This window comes from Cyprinus carpio, chromosome A23 (assembly GCF_018340385.1).
Source record: "Cyprinus carpio isolate SPL01 chromosome A23, ASM1834038v1, whole genome shotgun sequence".
NCBI lineage: Eukaryota > Metazoa > Chordata > Actinopteri > Cypriniformes > Cyprinidae > Cyprinus > Cyprinus carpio.
The window spans coordinates 20,971,341-20,994,800 of NC_056594.1; the positions used below are offsets into that span (position 1 = coordinate 20,971,341).

Genomic DNA, 23,460 nt, shown 5'->3' on the forward strand with positions numbered 1-23,460 from the left:
AGGAACTGAGGAATGACAGCAGGACCAAAGGGCACAATCGGCACACACACACACACACGGAATCCTACCCCTGCTTAGGCACTCAGGTCCTGTAAAAAGCAGAAATCAGGTTATACACTTGAAGACACAGTCCTTATCACAGATGGATTACAATAAGGGGAGTTGCCCACCCACAAATACTTAAATACACCAAAATACTACAGAGCAATAATCAGTTACTACAGCACCGAACAAAAGTAAATCAAGCACAATTAAAACGAACTCAGGAGCACACTCACAATGATCAACATGTTTCACAATAAAGACTTCCAATCAATACAAAAGAAAAATGTTAATAAAACCAAGGAACGAACACACACACACACAACCAAAATAAAGCAACAGCATCTTCAGATGGTAGTTCCCACGTAGCCCCAACAACAGGGAAGCTAACCCCAAATAATGACGTCACTGGTCTGTCTGCAATGAAATTACAATTGCGATGCCATACTACCTCAACCACGAATTTATATATTTGCTCACTGCCCGGTGATAGGACTATCAATGAACCACCAGCCAACCAAATGCAAGCAGGAAGGGCTTCACTAATCCTGCCACACTTATAAAAGTCTACAAATTTGTCAAGTCTTTTGTCAGGTGTCTTTTTTAATTATATGATGTCATTACGTTGCTGTCTTGCCGCCAGCCAATCGCTGCATTGGTTTCGAGTATCCATACATAGCAGCTTTTAGATGAATTGTTGAACGCGCAATTATCTCAGATAACTCAATCCAGCCATACTAATCATCAACAACAGGTGCTTTCGAAAAACTGAATTAGCCAGATCCCGATTAGCGCGATGATATCATCTTGGATGTGACATTTAATCTCGGATGTAATAAGCGACGTACGAAGAACAGGCCCCTGATGTTATCTGCAATGTTCATGGTGTTTTTGTGCAGCATTGGAATGCTCACTACCTCTCCGACAGTTTAATTAAAGATTGTTCTCTGAGCTCTGTATCACTTTAACAGACTGATAAGCTCTTTTTTGCACTACACTCATATCTTCACAGTTTGTTTACATCACTGGTTTGCACTGCCATGTGCCTTACGCCACTTTTTCTATCTCTCTCTCCCTCTTTTTTAACAATGTCCTTATTTGTATATTTGTATTTTATATATATTTAAACTGTATTTATCTGAATTATGTCTATTGTTAGTGTTAAGTGTTAACTGTATGCACCAAGGGTCTGAGAGTAACGCAGTTTCAATTCTCTGTATGTATGTGCTGTACATGTGACAGAATTGACAGTAAAGCAGACTTTTACTTTTTTGACTCTTTTCGAGCCAACACAAAATATATTTATGTACGTAATTAAGCAGGAAATATTCAACATGAATATATATCTGGTACAAGTACATATGTAGCCAGTTATTTCTCTGAGTTTTCTCTAAGTTTTGTGCATATTTTTAATGTCCTGATTGAGCATCTATTTCAGGCTCTCCAAGATTGCGCTAATTCTATGGCATTTTACTAGCAGTATTTCAAATTATTCATTAATATAACCAACGTTTAAATCATTATGCACCATTATGCAATCATTATGCATATTATATACAGTGTTGGGGAGTAACTAGTTACATGTAACGGCGTTACGTAATTTAATTACAAAATAAATGTAACTGTAATCAGTTACAGTTACTAAGAAATTTTTTTAAATTAAATTACAGGTTACTTATGAAAATGTTAACGATTACAAAGGGGATTACATTTGAATATTTACACACATCCAAATACAGATTTAATTGATTTCTTTCCCACATTGCACTTACTATTCTGAGACATATGGCCCTATAATTTCACCGATGCGGAAAACACAGACTGTCATTTTACTAGCAGTATTTAAAATTAATCATTAATATAACCAACGTTTAAATCATTATCTGCTTCAAAATGAATGCTGTTAATGAAATCATTTTTGAAACATTTGCAGTCAAGTAATAAAACGAATTAAAACACTATACCAAAATTACATAAATAGTGAAATAATTAAATTATTTGAGGCATGTGTATACAAAGCATAAATCTTTATTCAGATGTCAGAATGAGCACGTTGTCATTTGTAATGCATATATTGATATTCGCTTCTGTAATGTATATCAATGGAACCTTTTAATACAAATAAACAAATATAGTATATTAAACAAAAAACATACATGGACGTTTGCATTGAAAAAATGTACAGTAATACTTCAGATATAAAAACGCTGACTTGTTAGGTGATGTTTTCTCATTAAAATCATACGATTTCCTATTAATTCAATAGAATATATGGGAATACTAGTGAATACCAATATGGCGGCGGCTTCACTTTTGTAACGTCATGAGCAATCCAGTTCTCTACAAAGCGCTGTTCACTTGCAGAACACAAGCTTCTGGAGGGCGCATATTGTTGAGGCCCTTTTCCTCGTCCTCTTCCTCTATAATAAGGAAACGAGGCTCTTCCACTGGCTCCCTGAGCAGATGTCTGTTGTAAGGGAGCCATTTCAAATGGTTAATTTCAAAATGGTCAGAAGGGGGTGCAAATGTAATGGTAGGCTGTAAGAAATGTGCAGTACCTTTCAGAGGAAAGTCCAAAGTTCTCCAGAAGAATAAGAGTCCACCATCTCCGTATGATTGGAGTGTCACACTGGAAGACACGAACATAGAGAAATCTTTAAATATCAACTGTTACAACATCATAAAGATCAATTACTTTGACTGATAACTACTTACAGATGTAAAATCAAAGGGTGCTCCCAAGGCAAGATGTACTGGAAAACAACCAAAAATAAGAATATTCTCCCTGTAAATAGCACAAAAAAGCTTTATAGTTTCTTATTTAAAAACTAAATAATCACCAATAATTGATTGGGAAAATGTATAGTATAGCCTAAAATAAATAAATAAGTACACGGGTAAACTATTCTGCAATAATAAAGTGTGAGTACATATATTAAATGAACAACTCAAGATATTCATACCTCCACATACAACTGCCTTGTTGAAGTGGATTTGAAGATTTTAATTTAAACAGTTTGGCTGGATAAACATGCTGGTCAAGTAGAAACTGTAACACTTGTTGCACTGCTCAGATCATGTGTCACCTCTCTGAATCTTTATATGTCTCTACAAGAGATGAATCCACACATAATTATCTCAGTGATGACAAATGGGATTAAAATAACTAAACTAGGTAATATTTGTTTTAAGTGTCATCTCTATTCAATAAAGACAGACTTCTGCAACTAACTTGACTTTCTTTTAATAAACTTGAAAGCCTCTACACTCATTTCCACATGCGTTTACCCATAGCGTGCTTCCCTTTTCTGGTTCCCCACTACAACAAACATACAACAATTGTTCCTATTGTCACATCCTTTCTCTTTTTTTTTTTTTTAAACTTGCTACATGTAACTAGCATTCTGAACAGCTCTTGATTTCTGATACGAACAAAAATAAATTTCCTTATAACTTCTGTATATTAATATCACATTTCCTTAGTACAGTTTCACATTTCTTTTTCTTTTCTTTTTCTTTTTTTTTTTTTTTTTTTTTTAACTTGTGATATAGTCTTTTAAGTATTGAGGTTTCTTTATCAATCGCCCTGCTTTCGTGACATTAGATGCTGGGATGTCTGTCTGTTTGGTGTTCTGCATCTGATTTTCCACATTGTTGGATGTTTGTGATTGAGAATCTGCAGTTCCTGTGTGTTCTGTATTGTCAGCAACAAACAGTCTCTGTTTGGTTGGAGACTCTGAGGGTCATTCCCTGGTCCCTTCGGAGATGTCTCCTGTTCCTCCTTATAACACCTCCAGACTCCAACTGGACATTGTACGATCTTGAGTCAATGGGCTCCACCACCGTCCCCTTTCTCCAGATCTTATGAGGCTCAAATGGTTGTATTCTGACAGGGTCACCTCGTTTTAGTGTGTCTAAGTCTTTGGCTGATCTGTCGTAGTATGTTTGTTGCCGTTGTGATTTGTTATCAATTCTTTCAAAGAATTCTGAATCTTGTTGTTGTAGGAGGCTGGTTTTTCGTGGGTAGAAGCGTCTTTGTGTGACGGCTCAGTAATCTCTCTCTGTGCTGGGCTGGTTGACAATCCGTGTGTTGGTGTGTTTCTATGATCTAGGATTGCTAGATATGGATCCTGTCTTGACATTTGTGCTTTACGCATCAATCTCTTGGCAGTTTTGACTGCTGATTCTGCCTTGCCATTACTCTGAGGATAGCCAGGTGATGAAGTTTTGTGAAGAAATGCCCAATGGTCACTGAACTTCTGAAACTCCTGTGATGAAAACTGTGGGCCATTGTCAGAGATGACGATGTCTGGAATACCCTGGCGGGCAAAGTGACCTTTCAGCTTTCTTATAACAGTAGTCGATTTGGTGTCTGTCAGGTAATCAATTTCCCAAAATTTGGAATAATAGTCTACTGTAATTAGATAGTCCTTGTTGTCAAAAGTAAAAAGGTCAGTGCCTACCTTGGCCCAAGGGGCTGTCCGGCATTTCATGTGGACGCAGTGTCTCCTTTTGCTGGTTACAGTCCACTGCGTGGCAGGTGTCACACTGCTTGTACATGTGATTTGATCTGCTCATTCATTCCCTTGCCAGTACACACACACTCTCTGGCCCTCCTCAGGCATCCATCCACACCTAAATGCGAAGAGTGTATACATTGTGTTATTTCCCTCCAAAGCTGCTTAGGGATAACAGCTCGTTCTCCTCTGAAAACAATGCCATCCTGGTAGCTCAACTCCTCTTGAAACAGGTAATAATGACCTATTTCTTTTGGTGTGTCAGCCTTGTTCTTTGGCCAACCTTGTAGTATAGTTTTAATCAGTGTTTGCAAAGTTTTGTCCTTTTCTGTTGCAGAACGGATAGACCCAAATCTGTCTGCTGAGATCGGTACATGTTGTGTCATGTTTATTGTCTCTAACTCTGCTTCAAACATCTCCCCTGGGGTGTGCTCTCGGGCAGATATGCTCTACTTAGCGTGTCTGCTAGCCACATCTCTGGCCCTGGAACATACACAACCTCCACATCATATATTTTTGAAGTCTCAGCATCATCCGTTGGAGTCTTTTAGGTGCACTCAATAATGGCTTACGCAGGATGTTTTTCCAAGGGTTTGTGATCACTTTGTGCTGCTACTTTCCGTCCGTATGTATAATGGTGAAAACTTTTCCATCCCGAACAGTAGAGCTAGTAACTCTTTCTCTATCTGTGCGTAGCCCCGTTCTTTAGCGCTGTTGTCTGTGTTAGGGCTCTGCTTGTGAATGCTACTGGCTTACCTCCTTGCATGAGTGCAGCACCAAGGCCTCCCTCTGAGGCATCACATTGGATGGTAAGTTCTTCATCAGGGTTATAATACTTTAACACTGGAGCATTTGCAATTGTTTCTTTTTATTTTACAGAATGCCTCTTCGTGCTGTGCAGTCCATCTCCATTCACAGTTTTTTGTGTGTCAACTGTCTCAGAGCCTCACACTGGTCTGAAAGATGTGCACAAAACTTTTGAGAGGTAATTTACCATCCCTAGTAGTCTCTGAACTGCTTTTACATCTGTTGGTTTCTGCATGTGTGTTATTGCTCGAACTTTGTCTGGGTCTATTTTCAATCCATCAGATGTCAGGAGGTGTCCGATGTAAGAGACTTCTCTTTGTCTCAATTTGAACTTATCAGCATTTAGCTTGATACCTTTCTCTCTGCATCGTGCTAGAAAATACTTTCAGTTTTTCATCATGGTCTCTCTCAGCTGATTCTTTGTGTCTCTCCTTGTCCTGTAATGAGCACATCATCAGCAATGATGTATACTCCTGGCAGGCCCTCTAATGCGACTGTGGGCTTCCTCTGAAAGATTTCAGGGGCCGGACTTATGCCCATGGGCATGCGCAGCCATCGATACCTGCCGAACGGGGAAGAAAATGTGGTGAGATAGCTGGAGTCTTCCTCCAGCTCGACGTCCAGAATCCACTTTTAACATCGCACACAGTAAACACTTTGGCTTTTGACAGTTCAGGGAGTATGTCATCAATAGTAGGTAGTGGGAAATGACGACTGCGCTTTAAAGCTCTGTTTAAAGGTCTTGGATCTATACATACTCTGAGACTGCCGCTGGGCTTCTGTACGACCACCATACTACTGATCCAATTCGTGCTCCTCTCTACTGGCACAATGATTCCTCTCCTCTGCAGATCTTGCAAGCTCTTCCTTCAAAGGTTTCATCATGGCTACTGGAACCCTTCTTTTTGGGAGCTGTACAGGTTTAACAGTGTTGTCAATCTCTATATTTTGTACTCACCCTCCAGGCAGCCATCACCCCTGAATACATCAGCATATTCAGTCTTTATCTGCTCTAGTGACCACTGGCTGGTCGCAGGCTTTTCTGTGGTGACTATACTGTCTATTGCAAGAATGTTCTCATAATGTACTTTGATGAGCTTCATAGCTTCACTTGCCCTCTTCCCTATTAGGGGGACAGTACAGTTGTTATCCACCACCTGGAATTCCAGCCTGTACAGTTTGTGGTTTCTCGGGTTTCTTACTTTCAGTTTGCACTTTCCTAGTGGTCTCACTTTGCTTTGGTTGTACATTATTAGTACAGTTTTTGTATCCTCCAGTTTTATATCTGGGCTCAGCAGACTGATAGGAATTACATTGCAGCTTGCTCCACAGTCAATCTGAAATTTCACAAGGTCCCTTTCCCAAAAGCATCCCTGCGTACAGCTGTGTTTTCTTTTCATTTTCTTCCTCTTTTTTCTTTACAGTCTCTGGATTTTGCTACACCCACAGTGAGGATGTCCTCATACTCGTCACTGTCCTGTTCAGTCACTTTGTTTACTGATTTATGGTTTCCTTGTCTCAGCTGGGCTCTACATTTAAACTGCAAAGTGATTTGGCTTTCCACACTTTTTACATTTCTTTACCAAAAGCTGGGCATTTCTGTTTGTTCTTTTCATGGTCTTTACCACAGAATCTGCACGTGATCATACTGCCGGGTGGATGGCGATCTAGGCGTGCTCCTTGTCTGACGGCATGCACCCTCTTCTACCGCGGCACCTGCAATGGCTTTGCTGTTCTGCCGCGACAGCTCCGCCTGCTCTGCATATACGTATGCACGTCTGAAGTGTTAAATCTTTCTCACGAAGCAGTCTCTCTCTCAGTCCTTCGTTGTTAATTCCGCATACTATTCTGTCACGTATGAGTGAGTCTTTGATTTCTCCAAAGTTGCATGTTTTAGCAAGCATTCGCAACTCCGTGACGTAATTATCGATCGACTGCTCTGCTCCCTGCTTTTTGAGAAGAATCGATAACGTTTCTACTGTCTCGTTTATACTAGGATTACAGTGTTCATCAAACTTTGCAATAATATTCGTTAACGTTCGTGCATCCGCGGCTACGTCACTCATTAGAGTTTCCAGCAGTTCCCGACCGCTCTCGCCGATGAGGTAGTAAAAAACAATTTGACCTCATCTTTTCCTCCGCGTCCGACATAGTCAGCTCCAAGTAGAGATTAAAACTGGTCCCTCCAGGATTTCCAGGACTTGGAAAGGTTGTCGGCGTCCATGCACAACGGTGATGGGGGCTTTAATCCATCCATCTTGCAACTCTGCACAGGAGCAGCTCTTCGCCGTCTAAGTCTTAACTTCTAAACTAACACTCTAAAAGTGCCCACGCTGCCACCATGTTTTAAGTGTCATCTCTATTCAATAAAGACACAGACTTCTGCAACTAACTTGACTTTCTTTTAATAAACTTGAAAGCCTCTACACTCATTTCCACATGCGTTTACCCATAGCGTGCTTCCCTCTTCTGGTTCCCCACTACAACAAACATACAACAATTGTTCCTATTGTCACAAGATTATAACTTAAACAATGCATATAACAGAGGGAATCAAAGCAAACTATTTATTTTTAAGAATAATAAATGTCTTCAAAACTTCAACGCAAGGCCCGTTTACAGCATGCATCCGAAAATTAATCGACAAATACACAGAAAAAGATATATACTATAAAGTATGACTACGAATTCAAGCTTTGATATAAGATAATAAAGCCAAGCACACATTATTAAGTACTTAGCAGATAAATGCTTAACATATTATATACGATAATTATTAAAATATTTTATACAATAATTTTTAAGACTACTCACCGTGCTCTCTTGTTGTCAATAACGCCGCCCCTCACTTCCGGTTCTGTGGCTGCGGTTCTGAAACTGCTGCAGCTGGATATATCTCGTTTAACACTGTAAAGCTGCTTTGACACAACCAGTATTGTATAAAGTTTTTGTTGTTACTGACACTGTATTAAATTGGTTCATATCTTACCTTTCAAATTGTAGACAATTTGTTTCCCTGGGTGGATGTCATTCCAAAGTCGGTTCAGTTCAATCTGGTGTCCCACAGGGTTCCATTTTGAGCCCCCTACTTTTTACTATGTACTTCTTTCCTCTTGGTCAGCTACTTAGATCCCTTGGTCTTAAGTTTCACTTTTATGTGAACGACCCCCAGATTCATTCTAAACCTGGTGATACTGCAGCTATTGGCTTTCTTGAACACAGCATAAATAGTGTCTTAATAGTGATAAGACCGAGGTAATGCTTATTGGTTCACCCCATCTAATCAATAAAACGGTAGCTATAAAAAGCGGAAGGCACAGCTTTAGAGTATCAAAATAAATAAAAAAATATCTGGGGGTGGTATTTGACACTAATCTGACGTTTGATCCTCATGTTCAGAATACAGTTAAAGAGTAATTTTTTTCATTTCAGAAACAATGCAAGACGTATGCTGAAAAATTTATTAACACTTGTATTAAAATATTTTGTGTGTGTATATACATACACACACACACACACACAATACGTATCTAAAATAAACATAAACTTTGACAATGTACCCATTGCTTACAGACAAGATGTGCACATATTTTATGATTTATTGGTATTTAAAAGTTCATTTCTGTAGGTGCAAAGTTCTTCAAGCCATTCTTTATGTGGTGTGCTGAAAAGTAGATAAACCAGCAGACAATGCATTTACAGAACAGAGTGTTACTTAACATTACATTACATTACAAAGTGTTACTTTAACAACATAAATTATTAAACACACATCTTAAACAACAACTCTTAACCTATCACTAGCTAACTGAGACATAATGATATTGGAGCTTTGGTTGGCGCTAATGATTCTTTCAATTAAAATTTGACGACATGTTTTATTCCTATCAAATAGACACTGTGTAGGTGACCATAAAGTTTACTCTGCTTCTTCCCAGTTCACTGGTCACTTACTTTCATGCATTTTGGGAGAAATGGGTGAATTACGTGATGTTAATCTGACGGATCCACACGACAGCGTCCAGCGCGCATTATAGATCAGTTAACATGGTCATCAAGGTTGTTTAAATGGCAAAACAAATCAATACGTATTCTGGCCCTAACCACTTATTCCGTAACACATATCGCACTGGATGGAGTGCACTTGATAACGTCTACAATGGTTACAGATGCAAAAAGTGCACGTTATAAGGTTAAACGAGGCGTCTTTGCGCGTGCAGATGTCAGGGTGTGTCTGAGGAGCAGGGCTGCAGGTGCAGTGTCAGCGCCCCCTGGCTGTGGAGCTGCAGAAGCCGCACAAACTCCTCCGGCATTTTGTGCATGTAGGGGTGCGGCCTCAGCTGGTCGTAATAATGGTACGGAACGGGATTGTCCTGCAGATCGGCGCCAAACGGCCAGAATCCGTACACGTGCACATCCTCACACAGTTCCAGAGCCGTGTTAATTAGCATAAACCCCGAGGAGAGGCGGACTGACTTCAGGCCACGCCCCTTCCAGAAACGGTCCATTGCCCGCAGGTAAATTGGGCTGAAGAACGCCACCGGCTGCTGGGGTCTGATTGGATGGAGGACTTTGAGAGTTTTGATGGACAGTCCAGTGCAGAAAGTGTAGGCAAAGGCAGGAATAGCAAGGGAGGCGTTTCCGTACACACTGACCCGATCCACCAGCGGATCCGGATTTCGCTCCATGTTTTTGAATCTACAGACACACAGTTTCTAATAAACACTATTGCACTATTGAGAAAAAAAGAACTGTGGCCTATTTAAGTGTGATGCAAATATGACACACACACAAAAAATCAAGTCATGTCACCTTTATGTGTGTGTGTGTATATATATATTTTTATTTATATAGTTATTACTTATTTTATTTATATAGCAGACCCACACACACAGTGGAGAGTGGAGATCAAAATTAGAGAACAACCTATACTTTCCTGAATTTTAAGGTCACTGTTTAGTCCCATTTGAAGTCCTAACAGGACTAGAAAGGCACTTTTTTAAAGCAAATTTCGTGATTTACTGAAATGCACAGTATAATTTTTTTATTTTTTTTTGTGAGATCTTCGAAAATTAGAGAACACTTACAGATACCTCCAAGATATTGGTCTTAATTAGGCACCTGGTATAAAAAGTATTTATAGATTGTTCTCTAATTTTGATTTCCACTGTGTGTGTGTGTGTGTGTGTGTGTGTGTGTGTGTGTGTGTGTGTGTGTGTGTGTGTGTGTGTGTGTGTGTGTGTGTGTGTGTGTGGACACTGACTCTCTCTGAATCTGAGTGGGGTTGATGGTTATCAGATCCGTCTTCAGCCCAACATCACTGTCATTAATGTAAGCCAAATTAAACCTGAAACAGAGAGAGAAAACTCTGACTTGATCATTCTACAAAACAGGTGCCATTTCCATCTTTTAAAAGTCAAATCTGCATGATATTAAACATAAATGGCTAAACATTTAGCAGGTCATGACCCTTCAATGTGTTCATTAGAAAGAGAATCTGATGCTGATGTTTATATAAAGATCCCATTTTCAATAATCGATTTACTATTTTTTATAAAATCATGATATGGTTCCATTTAACTACATTATTAACTAAAAGTTAACAATATGTCTAAAGCATTTGCAATTTCAGTTAATTTAAACATTTACTAATATATTATTAAAATCAAAAGTTGCATAACAATTATTATTAACTAACATTAATAAAGATGAATAAAACTGTAACAAATGTATTGCTTTTTGTTAGTTAATGCATTAATTAATGTGAACTAATGGGGCCATAAATAATTCTAAAGAATGGCAAGTAACGCTTAATTAAACCTGGAAATTCCATCCATCTTCTTCCGCTTATCCGGGGGCCGGGTCGCGGGGGCAGCAGTCTAAGGAGAGACGCCCAGACTTCCCTCTCCCTAGACAGCGTGTCCTCGGTCTTCCCTGGGGCCTCCTCCCGGTGGGACGTGCCCAGAACACCTCCCCAGGAAGGCAACCAGGAGGCATCTGGAACAGATGCCCGAGCCACCTCAGCTGGTTCCTCTCGATGTGAAAGAGCAATGGCTCTACTCTGAGCTCCTCCCGAGTGGCCGAGCTCCTCACCCTATCTCTAAGGGAGCACCCAACCACCCTATGGAGAAAGCTCATTTCGGCCACCTGTATCCAGGATCTTGTCCTTTCACTCATGACCCACAGCTCATGACCATAGGTGAGAGTAGGAATGTAGATTGACCGGTAAATCAAGAGCTTTGCCTTGCAGAAGCTCCTTCTTTACCACGACAGACAGGTACATCGACCGCATCACTGCAGAAGCTGCACCTATCCACCTGTCAATCTCCCGCTCCATCCTTCCCTCACTTGTGAACAAGACCCCAAGATACTTGAACTCCTCCACTTCAGGCAGGAGCTCTCCACCAACCTGAAGGGGACATGCCACCCTTTTCCGGCTGAGAACCATGGCCTCGGACTTGGAGGTGCTTATTCTCATCCCAGCCGCTTCACACTTGGCTGCAAACCGTTCCAGCGCACGCTGAAGGTCCTGGCCCGATGAAACCAACATGACAACAAAAAGCAGAGACAAAATCATGTGGTCCCCAAACCGGATACCCTCCGGCCCCTGGCTGCACCTAAAAAAACCTTTCCATAAAAGTAATGAACAGGACCGGTGATAAAGGGCAGCCCTGCCGGAGTCCAACATGTACCGGGAACAAGTCTGACTTACTGCTGGCAATGCGAACCAAGATCCTGCTCTGGTCATACAGGGACCAGACAGCCCTTAACATAGGGCCCCGGACCGCATACTCCCGGACCACCCCCCACAGGAGGCCGCGAGAGACACGGTTGAATGCTTTCTCCAAGTCCACAAAACACATGTGGATTGGTTGGGCAAACTCCCATGAACCATCCAGCACCCAGGCGAGGGTATAAAGCTGGTCCAGTGTTCCACGTCCGGGACGAAAACCGCATTATTCTTCCTGAATCCAAGGTTCGACTATCGGCCGAATTCTCCTCTCCAGTACCCTGTCATAGACTTTCCCAGGAAGGCTGAGGAGTGTGATCCCCCTGTAGTTGGAACACACCCTCTGGTCCCCCTTCTTGAAAAGAGGGACCACCAGCCCGGTCTGCCATTCCAGAGGTACTGTCCCCGACCACCACGCGATGCTGCAGAGACGTGTCAGCCAAGACAGCCACACAACATCCAGGGACTTGAGGTACTCAGGGCAGATCTCATCCACCCCTGGTGCCTTGCCACCAAGAAGCTTCTTAACTACCACGGTGACTTCAGCTTGGGTGATGGACGAGTCCACCTCCGAGCCCTCGGCCTCTGCTTCCTCAACAGATGACATTTCGGTGGGGTTGAGGTAGGGCTGGACAATATATCGAACGATATGACCATGCGCATCTCGTCAGTAAAGCCGGTTCCATGATTAGCGGTAAATCCCCATCCCCTGCTTTCAAATGGAGCGGCATTTAATAGACAGAGCCGTAGTCCACTGAGAAGCTACGCTATATCGAGTTCATTATTGAAGATGAATCGCCTTTGATAATGAACTCGATATTGCGTAGCTTGTCAGTAAACTACGGCTCTGTGTATTAACTGCAGCTCCATTTGAAAGTAGGTGATGGGGATTTACCGCTAATCATGGAACCGACTTTACTAACGAGATGCGCATGGTCATATCGTTCGATATATTGTCCAGCCCTAGGTTGAGGAGATCCTCAAAGTATTCTTTCCACCGTCTGACGATATCCCCAGTTGAGGTCAACAGCTGTCCACCTCCATTGTAAACAGTGTTGGCAGGGCACTGCTTCCCCCTCATGAACTGTGACTTGCATAGAAGTCCAATAACAAAACACCACTCGGGTTCAGATCAGGGGGGCCATTCCTCCCAATCATGCCCCTCCAGGTGTCACTGTCGCTGCCCATTTGAGCATTGAAGTCCTCCAGTAGAATGACGGAGTCCCCGGTCGGAGCACTTTCCAGCACCCCTCCCAGAGACTCCAAGAAGGCCGGGTACTCTACATTGCCTTTATTCGGCCTGTAAGCACAAATGACAGTGAGAAACCTACCCCTGACCCGAAGGCGCATGGAAGCGACCCTTTCGTTCACCGGGGTAAACTCCATCACATGGCGACTGAGTTGGGGAGCTATGAGCAACCCCACACCAACCCGCCACCTCTCACCATGGGCAACTCCAGAGTGGTAGAGAGTCCAGCCTCTCTCAAGGGGCGTGGTTCCAGAACCCAAGCTGTGCGTGGAGGTGAGCCCGACTATCTCCAGTCGGTACCTCTCAACCTCCCGCATAAGCTCGGGCTCCTTCTCCGCCAGCGAGGTGACATTCCATGTCCCTAAGGCCAGTTTCTGTGTCCAGAGATCAGGTTGTCGGGGCCCCTGCCTTCAACCGCCGCCCGGTCCACAATGCACCAGCCCCTTACTATTCCTCCCGCAGATGGTGGGTCCATGGGAGGTCGGCCCCACGTTGCTCTTTTGGGCTAAGCCCGACCGGGCCCCACGAGGGGAGGCCTGGCCACCAGGCGCTCGCATTCGAGCCCCTGCCCCGGGCCTGGCTCCAGGGTGGGTCTCCGGCTGCGGCATGCCGGGCAACATCACAGTCCTTGTTTTTGGATAATTCATAAAGGGCTATTGAACCGCTCTTAGTCTGACCCGTCACCTAGGACCTGTTTGCCTTGGGAGACCCTACCGGGGGCATATAGCCCTGAACAACATAGCTCTTAGGATCATTCGGGTACTCAAACCCCTCCACCACAATGAAGTTGCGGTTCAGGGAGGAGAACCTGGAAATTGAAAGTACAAAATAGAATTTCCTGGAGATTGTGTGACATTTTCAACGTGTCGATTGGTCGGCGTCTGTATCTTCTGCATCTGTTTTATTTGGCAGTCTTGTTAAGTATTGACGAAAGAATCTGCTCATTAAGACTGGCTTGTCTTATACTGTATTCTCCAATGGTTGCACAGCAGCCGGGTGAAGACGGCGCATTCAGCACCTCAGCAGATAAGAGACGGCTCACGTGTGTAACTAGAACACACTACAGCCATGAACAGTTTGAACTATTCAGATTCAAAGCTGTTGTATAAAAACCAGTAAACGCCCATCAGTTAAATTCTGTTTAAATAGAAAGAGTTCAAAGTCTCTATGATCTGATCTGTAGATGTGTCTCTGTGGGATTTTCAGCATGATTTCTCATCCATTGAAATCACTCTGGTTGAGCACATAATTGTGGTCAGTGAGGAGCAAGGCATGATGGGATGTGTTTACCGTATAACGAAATCTGCGATGTCAATCTCACGTCCACAGCTGCTGTTCTTCAGAATCCCTCCACTGCCGACCACAGCACACCGACCCAGACGACGCCCGCTCCAGGGGAAATCCTGCACACATGCACACACACACACACACACACACACACACATAGACAAATACATAAACAGATAAAAATACACACACACACACACACATAGATAAATACACACACAGATAAATGCACACACAGATAAACACACACACACTCTCTCACACATTCACTCACACACACACACAAACTCACACACACATGCTCACATGTTCACACACACACACACACACACACACACACACACACACACACACAAACCTCAGGCAGCATGCTGTGAATGGCTGCATTCATTGTGTATGTATCTGTTGTGCTTGTCTCATATGGGATGGTCTGATTGACAGCTGTGTTTCGTTTGGTGAGGAGTAACGATCCTGTGGCGTTACAGCAAAACTGCAGCCTCAATCTGCCATACACACACACACACACACACACACACACACACAGATAAAGATAACATTTTTTATAAAAAAATTTGAGGACTCACACAAGCATTCAGCTCCCTAATAGTGTCATTATACATGGTAAGAGTATTCCTTTTGAACTTTGAGAGACTCAGAACCACATTGATGTGCACGGGTGATGAAAAGACCTGAATTCATCCAGTTAATAACCAGAATGAATCTACTAAATGACAATCATTCAGAAACATTCCAGGGGTTTTCCTTCTTTTCTCCAATTGAAATGTTTCATAATAAACATGTTTTCCTGGGAACGTTGTTTTAATTTGGAATCTGTTTCCCTCCAGTTAGTCTCCAGTTAAAATCCATTTAACTAACAAAACGCTGACATCATCCTCCAGGAAGTGACATCACTTTGGAGGGAAACCAGCAGCATAAACATAAAGGTGAAGCAGATAACTAAAGCGGAATGAGCCAAACACTACTAAATAGACAAACACATCAGGCTCATAGAAGAGACACGTGTGATTAATAACCTGTTAACCAACAACTGAAGCATGAAGACATGCAGGCACCTGTTTTGCTCGTGCTCGGTCATGTTCGGTTTGCATGGGCAGTTTAAGAAATCATTGAGGTCCTGAGTGAAAGTCTTCATGTTCAGACTATACTGGGGGAAAAAAAAGAAAAAAAAAATTCATGAGATGTTTAAAAGAACTCTGTCGTCATTTATCCTTCCTCAGACGGGTTTGTAATGGAATGATGTTCATGAATAAATTACCTTATGAAAATCCACCATGGTTTTATTATAGTAAAAATGTACAGTAGTAACCATGTTTTTTAGTAGAATGATAACTTTGTATAACCACAATTTAACTACAGATACCAAGATTAAACTATGGTCAGTGTAGCAAAATCATGGTCTATTTGTGGATTTGTGGATACATTAACCATGTTTTTTGGTTTTATTTGTAGTAAAACCATGGTTAACTTTGGTTAAAGTAAGTTCTGATGACTTGTCACGCAGCTTTTTTCCATAAAACGACAATTCATACTCTCCACAAAACAGTCATAATGTTATAATAACAATACAATTTCCGGTAAAGAAGCACAATCATGTGGCTTGAAGCCAGTAACCTGTTTAGCAAATATTTGCTGAGACGTGTGCGTCAAGTAGTATAAGCTCTCGGTTCAAGTCAAGAAAACACTCAGCCTTAACAGAAGATAAACTTTTAACATCTGGAGAAAAGTGATATAGATAAAACAGTTTTTAAAAACCCAGACAAAACTATATAGTTTAAATTTATTTCATTAAGCTGTTTCATTATTAATCTCCTTATTTTTAACGTACAAGCGCGCTGCCATTGTAACTGTCATACGCTTTGTCAATTTTAGCTGTATAAAACCCATCGTTATGCTGCTTTATATTATTTTGAAGTATTGTAGTATTTTAAAGTATCTCCGTAACCATAAACACACTGTTTTTTAGCCCAAACACATTTACTGCACTTTGTTCGCACTCGTTATTTACATTCTCGCACATTCACAGAAAATAACTTCCACATTGCAAAAATAAAAATAATTCAGAAATCAGGAACACTGACAACAACGCTTCATAGAATGTTATATTTTTTATATTTTATTCAACTACGTGCAAATTTTACTATTTTGCTCACATTTTTAACTATTGTGTTTATGAAAGCATTTGCTGATCTCCAGTGCCACAGCATGAAAAAAACAAACAAACAAAAAAAAAATTCACATTTACATTCACAAACAAATGACTCATTTGAACAGGTTCCTTTCTGATTCATTTTTACTCATGTTGCTGATTTGAATCAGTCGAATCCTTCACTGAATAAACTCTTCGGATCAGTTACTGTAATTTCAGCAAATTATTTTTGTCAAAAATTTTGCCATTTTTGTGTACCGAAGACACACGAAACTTCACTTATGTTAATTCTGACTAACTTAGGACATATTTTACATATTTACATAAATAGCTGTGCTTATTCTGTCTCTGTCAAACCCCAAGCGAGAAGAAACTAACTGAACTGACTCAAGAAATACGGAGTAATGTATGAATTAACCATGTCCCAGATAGCATAGGTACGTCTGCAAGATATCTGTTAAAGATCTCTTCATCTGGAAAGCATCTGCTGTGTGCAAACATCTGACAGACGTCTTTAAGATGTCAGTTTTACATTCATTCTAAATCATAAACATCTTAAAGACATCTTCTAAACGTCTATTTGACATCTGTCCTGTAGACGTACTGGAGATGAGCAAACACTATAAAATACGTCTTGCAGATGTACTGCAGACGTCAAATAGAGTCTCCGTGATGGACGTGTGCTGTCAGGGACTTGTTTGCATCGAGTATGGTTGCCAGTATGGTTTTCGATATAAAAGGCCTCTGTTATCATCACAATGTAAAAAGGCGCTACACAAACAAGTTTGTATATTATTATATTTTATGTTTGGTAACACTTTATAATAACTTTCATTTATAAATCATTATCAAACATTATATAATGCTTAACAGATCACTATTTTATATATAAAATGTGAGATAATGTGCTTATAATGTTTACTAATGAAACTACCTATTGATTAACATGTGATTATTTCATGTAAACTGAAAAGCTTACAAATGTCAGTAAACTTTCAGCTCATATGATCTTCATTTGAAACTATTGGAAACTACTCATCATTTGCAAATGTTTATCAATGTTTACTAATCATTAATACATTTTTGATCAGTTCATGTTTTTGCAGTAAACAGTTTAAAGTGGAAACTATTCATCGAATGTTTCTAAATGATTACTTATCATTTAGTATCTTTATTGGCATTGGACTTTTAGCTAATGTAACAAGGTTTGTGTAACGGGAGGCTGGTTAACTTTAACTAAATGCTTGCTGAAGACATAACAGATTGTAATTTTGGTTGCAAAAAATGCCTCAGTGCTCACATTAGTAAACTACTCTTCAGTATATCATTAATTTTGTAAGCATTTTAACTTACATGAAATAATGATTTGAACATTATCTAATGTTTAATAAATTTATTAGTAAACATTAACAAGCACATTATCTCGTGCTTCTAACTCTTTGAATATTAACTAATGGTCCATTAAGCGTTATATACTGTTTGTTAATGATTTATTAATGGAAGTTATTATAAAGTGAAACCTATGTTTATTTTTAAAAGTTTTATGTAGCCAAACAAGAATCATTGTTTTTAAAGTATTTTTTTATTGGTTGTCATTCAGTTTTGTTCAAAGCAATTACAGTTTTTAATAACTTGAATGCACAATAAAGGGTCATTCACACAGAACGCGTTTTTGACGTTCAACTTGAACGCACCATTTTTATAAAGCCTTCGCAAGAAGCTGCTAAAGACGCATGCGCACGTAGTAGAGCCGGCCCGACCTAATAAGTGAAATAAGCGGTTACATAGGGCCCTGTAGCCACCAGGGGGGCCATGTCAGGGTTCAGCCAGTTATGCTCGGTTTGATAAAGTTTCAGTCACGTGTGTTTATGTTTGAAAAAGAAAAAGAATAAGCAGCGCTATAAAATTGGTGCAGACTGCTGAGAAGTGGAAAAAGAAAAAAAGAATGTGAGCAAGATAAGGGTGAGTGATGGATTTTAAAAATATATTGTTGAAATGGCACATGCTGCATCATGCTATATTTTTCTGAAAGCAATTGTTAAAATTTTAAATAGTTAAAAGTGCTTAATAAGTAAATATATTTTCATATTTATGGAATATATAAATATGAAGATATATTTACTTATTAAGCACTTTTATATTTAATATATATGTTTTATATATGTTTTATATATATATATATATATATATATATATATTATATATATATATATATATATATATATATATATATATATATATTAAATCCATCACTCACCCTTATCTTGCTCACTTTTAATATTGACAGATAAATACGGAGCAGATTCTGATTAAGACCGTTTGGTAATTAATTTGTTTTACACCAGGATTATATAGTTAACTAAAAAAAATAAAAATAAATCATTACTTAAAATAAAATACTTAAACTTTTATTTTAGCTAGCTAACAAGGCAACATTTTCCATATTCATTTAGTTTATCTTAATGGTCTAAAATAAATAAAAAATAAATAAAATGTAATAACTGCATAGACATTTAAAAACAACAAAAACAAACTACATGACTAAACCTTTACCTAAAATGAAAATGACAGCAGAAATAATTCAAAATATTAACAAAAATATAATAGTACTTGAATGGTACTAAAATAAATTGCTTTACAGTAAGGTGTCAATTAGGGCTGGCCCTGATAACAAACATATACTTTTATGATTTATTTTCCCACAAAACAGTGTTCAATAAAAGGCAGTACAGAACGCCTCATTCTGTCTGATTTCTTATCATCATCTGCTGAGCGTCTCACATATTGCACTTATGAATGATGCTGTTATGAACTTTTTTGATTATCAGAGCTGGGTAGTAACTGAGGACATGTAATCTGGATTACATGATCAGATTCCAAAAATTAAGTACTTGTAATCCACAAAAAAGTATTTTAAAATGTAATTTAATCTAATTACATGATTACATATTTACACAATAGCAATACATTATTCATAATTGATTGATTCTCCCTACTCTCAGTTAATCTTTTCAATGTTCCTTCCTAAAATAGCCTACAACATCTTATATACTCTCAGAAAGTCTTCCAGTTTTGTGGACCTTCACACAGTTTATTAGAGAAGTGGACACACAGCATTTGACCACTGGATTCACAAAAATAATTTCAGGTTTAAGAAAGTGTTTCAACATTTCAATATCTTTGAAAGGCTTTTGTCTTTAATAACGTAATGTTTAAAGGGACAGTTCAGTCAAAAATGAACATTCTGTCATGAATTACTCACCCTCATGTCGTTCCAAACCTGTAAGACCTTCGTTCATCTTCAGAACACAAATGATGATATTTTTGATGAAATCCGAGAGCTCTCTGACCCTCCACAGACAGCAAGGAACTTCCACGTTCAAGGCCCAGAAAGGTAGTAAGGACATTGTTAAAATAATCCATGTGAAACAGTGGTTTAACATTAATTTTCTAAAGCTACCAGGATACTTTTTGTGCGCAAAGAAAACAAAAATAACTACTTTATTCACAGATTTCTTCTCTTCCGTGTCACAAGACTTGGACGTGTGTTCACAACAGTACCACGATGCATGCGTGTGCATTCCTCTGCTCATTAACAAGATGCAAAAAATTTTTGTTTTACAGGTTTGGAACGACATGAGGGTGAGTAATCAATGACAGAATTTTTGGGTGAACTATCCCTTTAATGCACTTCATGTTATTAATAACAACCAATGGAATATATTGTCTTGCTCTTTGTATTTTTATATCAATAGGGTACAATATTATCCTATTTAAATCAATACGATAAACAAGACAGGTCAAAAGAAATCTAAAAGTAGTCTGATTATATTACCTAAAATGTGTAATGTAACGGACTACAGTTTGTAGGCTAAGTAATCTACACAGCTCTGATGATCATGTATGCATTCCTGGAGCTTTACGGAAAAGAGCACGCAAGGAGCGCTGCTTGATCCTGATTCTCGCACCTTTTTGCGGGTGTGATGACGGAGAACTTGCGTCTGAGTTTAGCGCAGCGCAGCCGCTGAAGCGCGTCCGTCATCGCCTCTCTGAAAGAGAGAATTACAGAGAATTCAGATGAGAGCCTTTATCACACACACCCCTCATTATCATTATCTCCATCTCCGAGTGATTCTTGAATCATCGAGCCTGCGGGTGACGCAAGCATCAAAGTTCATGGACTGGTTAAATGAATATTTGTTTAGGAACATCATTATGCAAATTACAGCAAAGCTGTATTTTACTGTTGTTGAACGTGACACTCCAAAGCACACTCTAAAATGCTGGCATGTTTCAACCCAACATCGGGTCAAATATGGACTAACCCAACTTTCGGGTTACAAATTTAATAAAAATAAATAAATAAATAAATAACCCAACAGTTGGACAGAGGTGGAAAGAAACGAATTACATTTACTGGCGTTACTGTAGCCTAATTGAGTAGCTTTTTTGCATACTTCTACTTTTTAAATAAATTTTTAAAATATGTAATTTTATTTTTACTTACGTATATATTTAGTTTGAAGTACTGCACTTCGTTACATTTTAAAACACATTAATTATGGAGTAAAAAAAAAATTGCAAAGAAAAAACAGGAGCAAGAAAAAAAGAAGGAGAAAAAAAAAATCACAAGAAAGATGCAGACAGACAAGACAGATGTTATGGTGCAGACCCAGCTGAAAACCAAACCCTGTCGTATTCTGCTGAAGTTGGGCTCGAAGGAAATGAAGTGAACCCCTAGCCATATTTAACTTCAGTGTAAGCGGTGTTTCCTTAGGAAGACCAACTACTGCAGCTTATAAAATCTACTCGTCAACCCTTCGCAAGCATGTAGAGGTAAGATAAGAACTTTTTGCATTGGTGGAAAAAATAAAGCTTTGACAGTTTAGCAAAAGGTTTTGCACAAATTAGCCAAAAATACAGTGGTGCAGGGTGTGCGATACATCGTCTGCGATAATATCATAATTGTTGTTTTAACGATGTGCAATTTGACATTTTTCTGTATTTTGCCAAAAAACAAACAAAACACTTCTACAGAGCGCCTATTAAACTAGTGCGCGCGCATTTAGAGTGCCACCCCTGCTCCAGGACACACACCATGTGGTTTTCAAATAAGCCTAAATGATTAGATTAGCAGGATCAGATGTGTTTAATTAGGGTTATATCTAAACGGTGCAGGGCTGTGGAGTTTGACACCCTTGGCCTATCCCGTTTTTGTCTCCCTCCCACTGTTAAAATGTAACCAAGTAATTTTTATTCTGAGTACATTTTAAATGAGATACTTTTACTTTACTTGAGCAGATTTTTAGACTGGTACTGTGACTTGTACTTAAGTAAACGTCATCAATGCAATGGTACTCTTTCCGCTTCTGCAGTTGGGTTAGTATTTGACCCAAAGCTGGGTTGAAGAGTGCATCACTGCAGAAAACTAGTCAACATTTGCTTACAGAAACAAATACAAAACATCATGTTCATCTCCAGCCTACTTGGAAAAAAAACAAAAACAAGAAGAACATGACGTACAGTACAGGGGCATGGTCCGACATGCAAAAAGTGTGCTTTAATGAGATATGACTTTGTTTGTGGGTAGTACATAATTTTCATAATATGAGGACACCTTCTAAATCACCTGTATGAATTCATCAGATTTATTTGTGCAAGTGCTTTTCATACTTATAATAATTATTATTATTATTTCTTTACAGAACCCAATACTTAATTAATTTATTAATTTCATAAAGTGCGGTTGTGGCTGGTCATTTTATCAGTTTGCCGCAAAGAAGAAAATGAAACAAGCACAGAAAAAAAACTCTACTGTAAGAATTTTACAAATATTCTCATTTAAGACAGTTTTGAAGTAGGTGTTTGAAACCAACTTAATAGATGTGTCTGCTGCGCTTGGGTGTGATTTTTATCCCTGATCTGTAATAACTTACAAAAAAATGAAACGCATCATTAGAGAGTCATATATCATCATGTCAGGCTTTTTCACACGCGTTTTAAAATACTTCAGGAAAACATGAGATAAAAATCTAAACTAACACGTTTGTCAAAAAGCGCACAGTCGTTCACAATGACAAGTGAAGAATGGTAATGATCATATTAGAGTCATGAAAAATTCAAATGTACTGCATTCGATTAAATCCTATATTTTAGACTTCATTGTTTCTTCAAAGTTAAGTAACTATAAATGACATTTTGATTGCAGTGACTAGCAGGAAGAGCCTTGATATGAGTGATATGAACAGAGATGAAGCGGAGGAGTTCATATGCTCACCTGGACGAGTGTGTGTTGGGTGTGTAATAAAACAAAACACACAGACCGTGAGAGACGATCAGGACCGTCAGCAGCCTGAGGAGCCACCGGAGAAACGCCATCAGACACACCGATGCTGGAGCGAGAGTGTGTGTGTGTGAGAGTGAGTGAGAGTGTGTTATGGAGAATAAAAATGACACACACACAGGCATCTATAACCCCGCCCCTATAGTTAATTAACCTCATCACTTCTCATAAATATCATGAAGTTGACAGTCTGGTGTGACGTCACTGAAGATCAACAAGCCTGAAACTCAAAAGTGGTGGATGAATTTCACAAATTCAAAATCATCAAAATTCACCCAATTTGTTATTGATCTTGTTGTTAACAATTCTTCCATACAT

The 23,460-nt window shown here is 39.4% G+C and overlaps 1 protein-coding gene and 1 long non-coding RNA gene across 7 annotated transcripts; both read right to left on the reverse strand.

Moving 5' to 3' along the window:
- Window positions 1-2,052: 2,052 nt before the first annotated feature.
- LOC122135185 lies at window positions 2,053-3,355 on the reverse strand. 2 transcript variants are annotated; one of them, XR_006153393.1, is made up of 4 exons: window positions 3,006-3,355; window positions 2,758-2,795; window positions 2,601-2,671; window positions 2,053-2,509 (listed from the first exon to the last, which is right to left on the reverse strand). It is a non-coding gene; the product is annotated as an uncharacterized LOC122135185 (long non-coding RNA). The 2 variants fall into 2 exon arrangements; XR_006153392.1 differs by lacking the exon at window positions 3,006-3,355 and having other exon boundaries at window positions 2,758-2,883.
- A 5,592-nt stretch (window positions 3,356-8,947) lies between these two features.
- LOC109081543 (alpha-2,8-sialyltransferase 8E-like) lies at window positions 8,948-23,253 on the reverse strand. 5 transcript variants are annotated; one of them, XM_042713892.1, is made up of 7 exons: window positions 23,123-23,253; window positions 20,768-20,848; window positions 15,706-15,792; window positions 14,991-15,135; window positions 14,636-14,748; window positions 10,630-10,713; window positions 8,948-10,064 (listed from the first exon to the last, which is right to left on the reverse strand). In XM_042713892.1, exons 2-7 carry the CDS (start codon window positions 20,839-20,841, stop codon window positions 9,590-9,592), a joined length of 978 nt encoding a protein of 325 aa, XP_042569826.1. In that variant the 5' UTR covers window positions 20,842-20,848; window positions 23,123-23,253; the 3' UTR covers window positions 8,948-9,589. The 5 variants fall into 5 exon arrangements, with proteins under 5 accessions (XP_042569826.1, XP_042569827.1, XP_042569830.1 ...); XM_042713893.1 differs by having other exon boundaries at window positions 23,077-23,245; XM_042713896.1 differs by having other exon boundaries at window positions 15,706-15,797; window positions 23,077-23,244.
- Window positions 23,254-23,460: the final 207 nt, after the last annotated feature.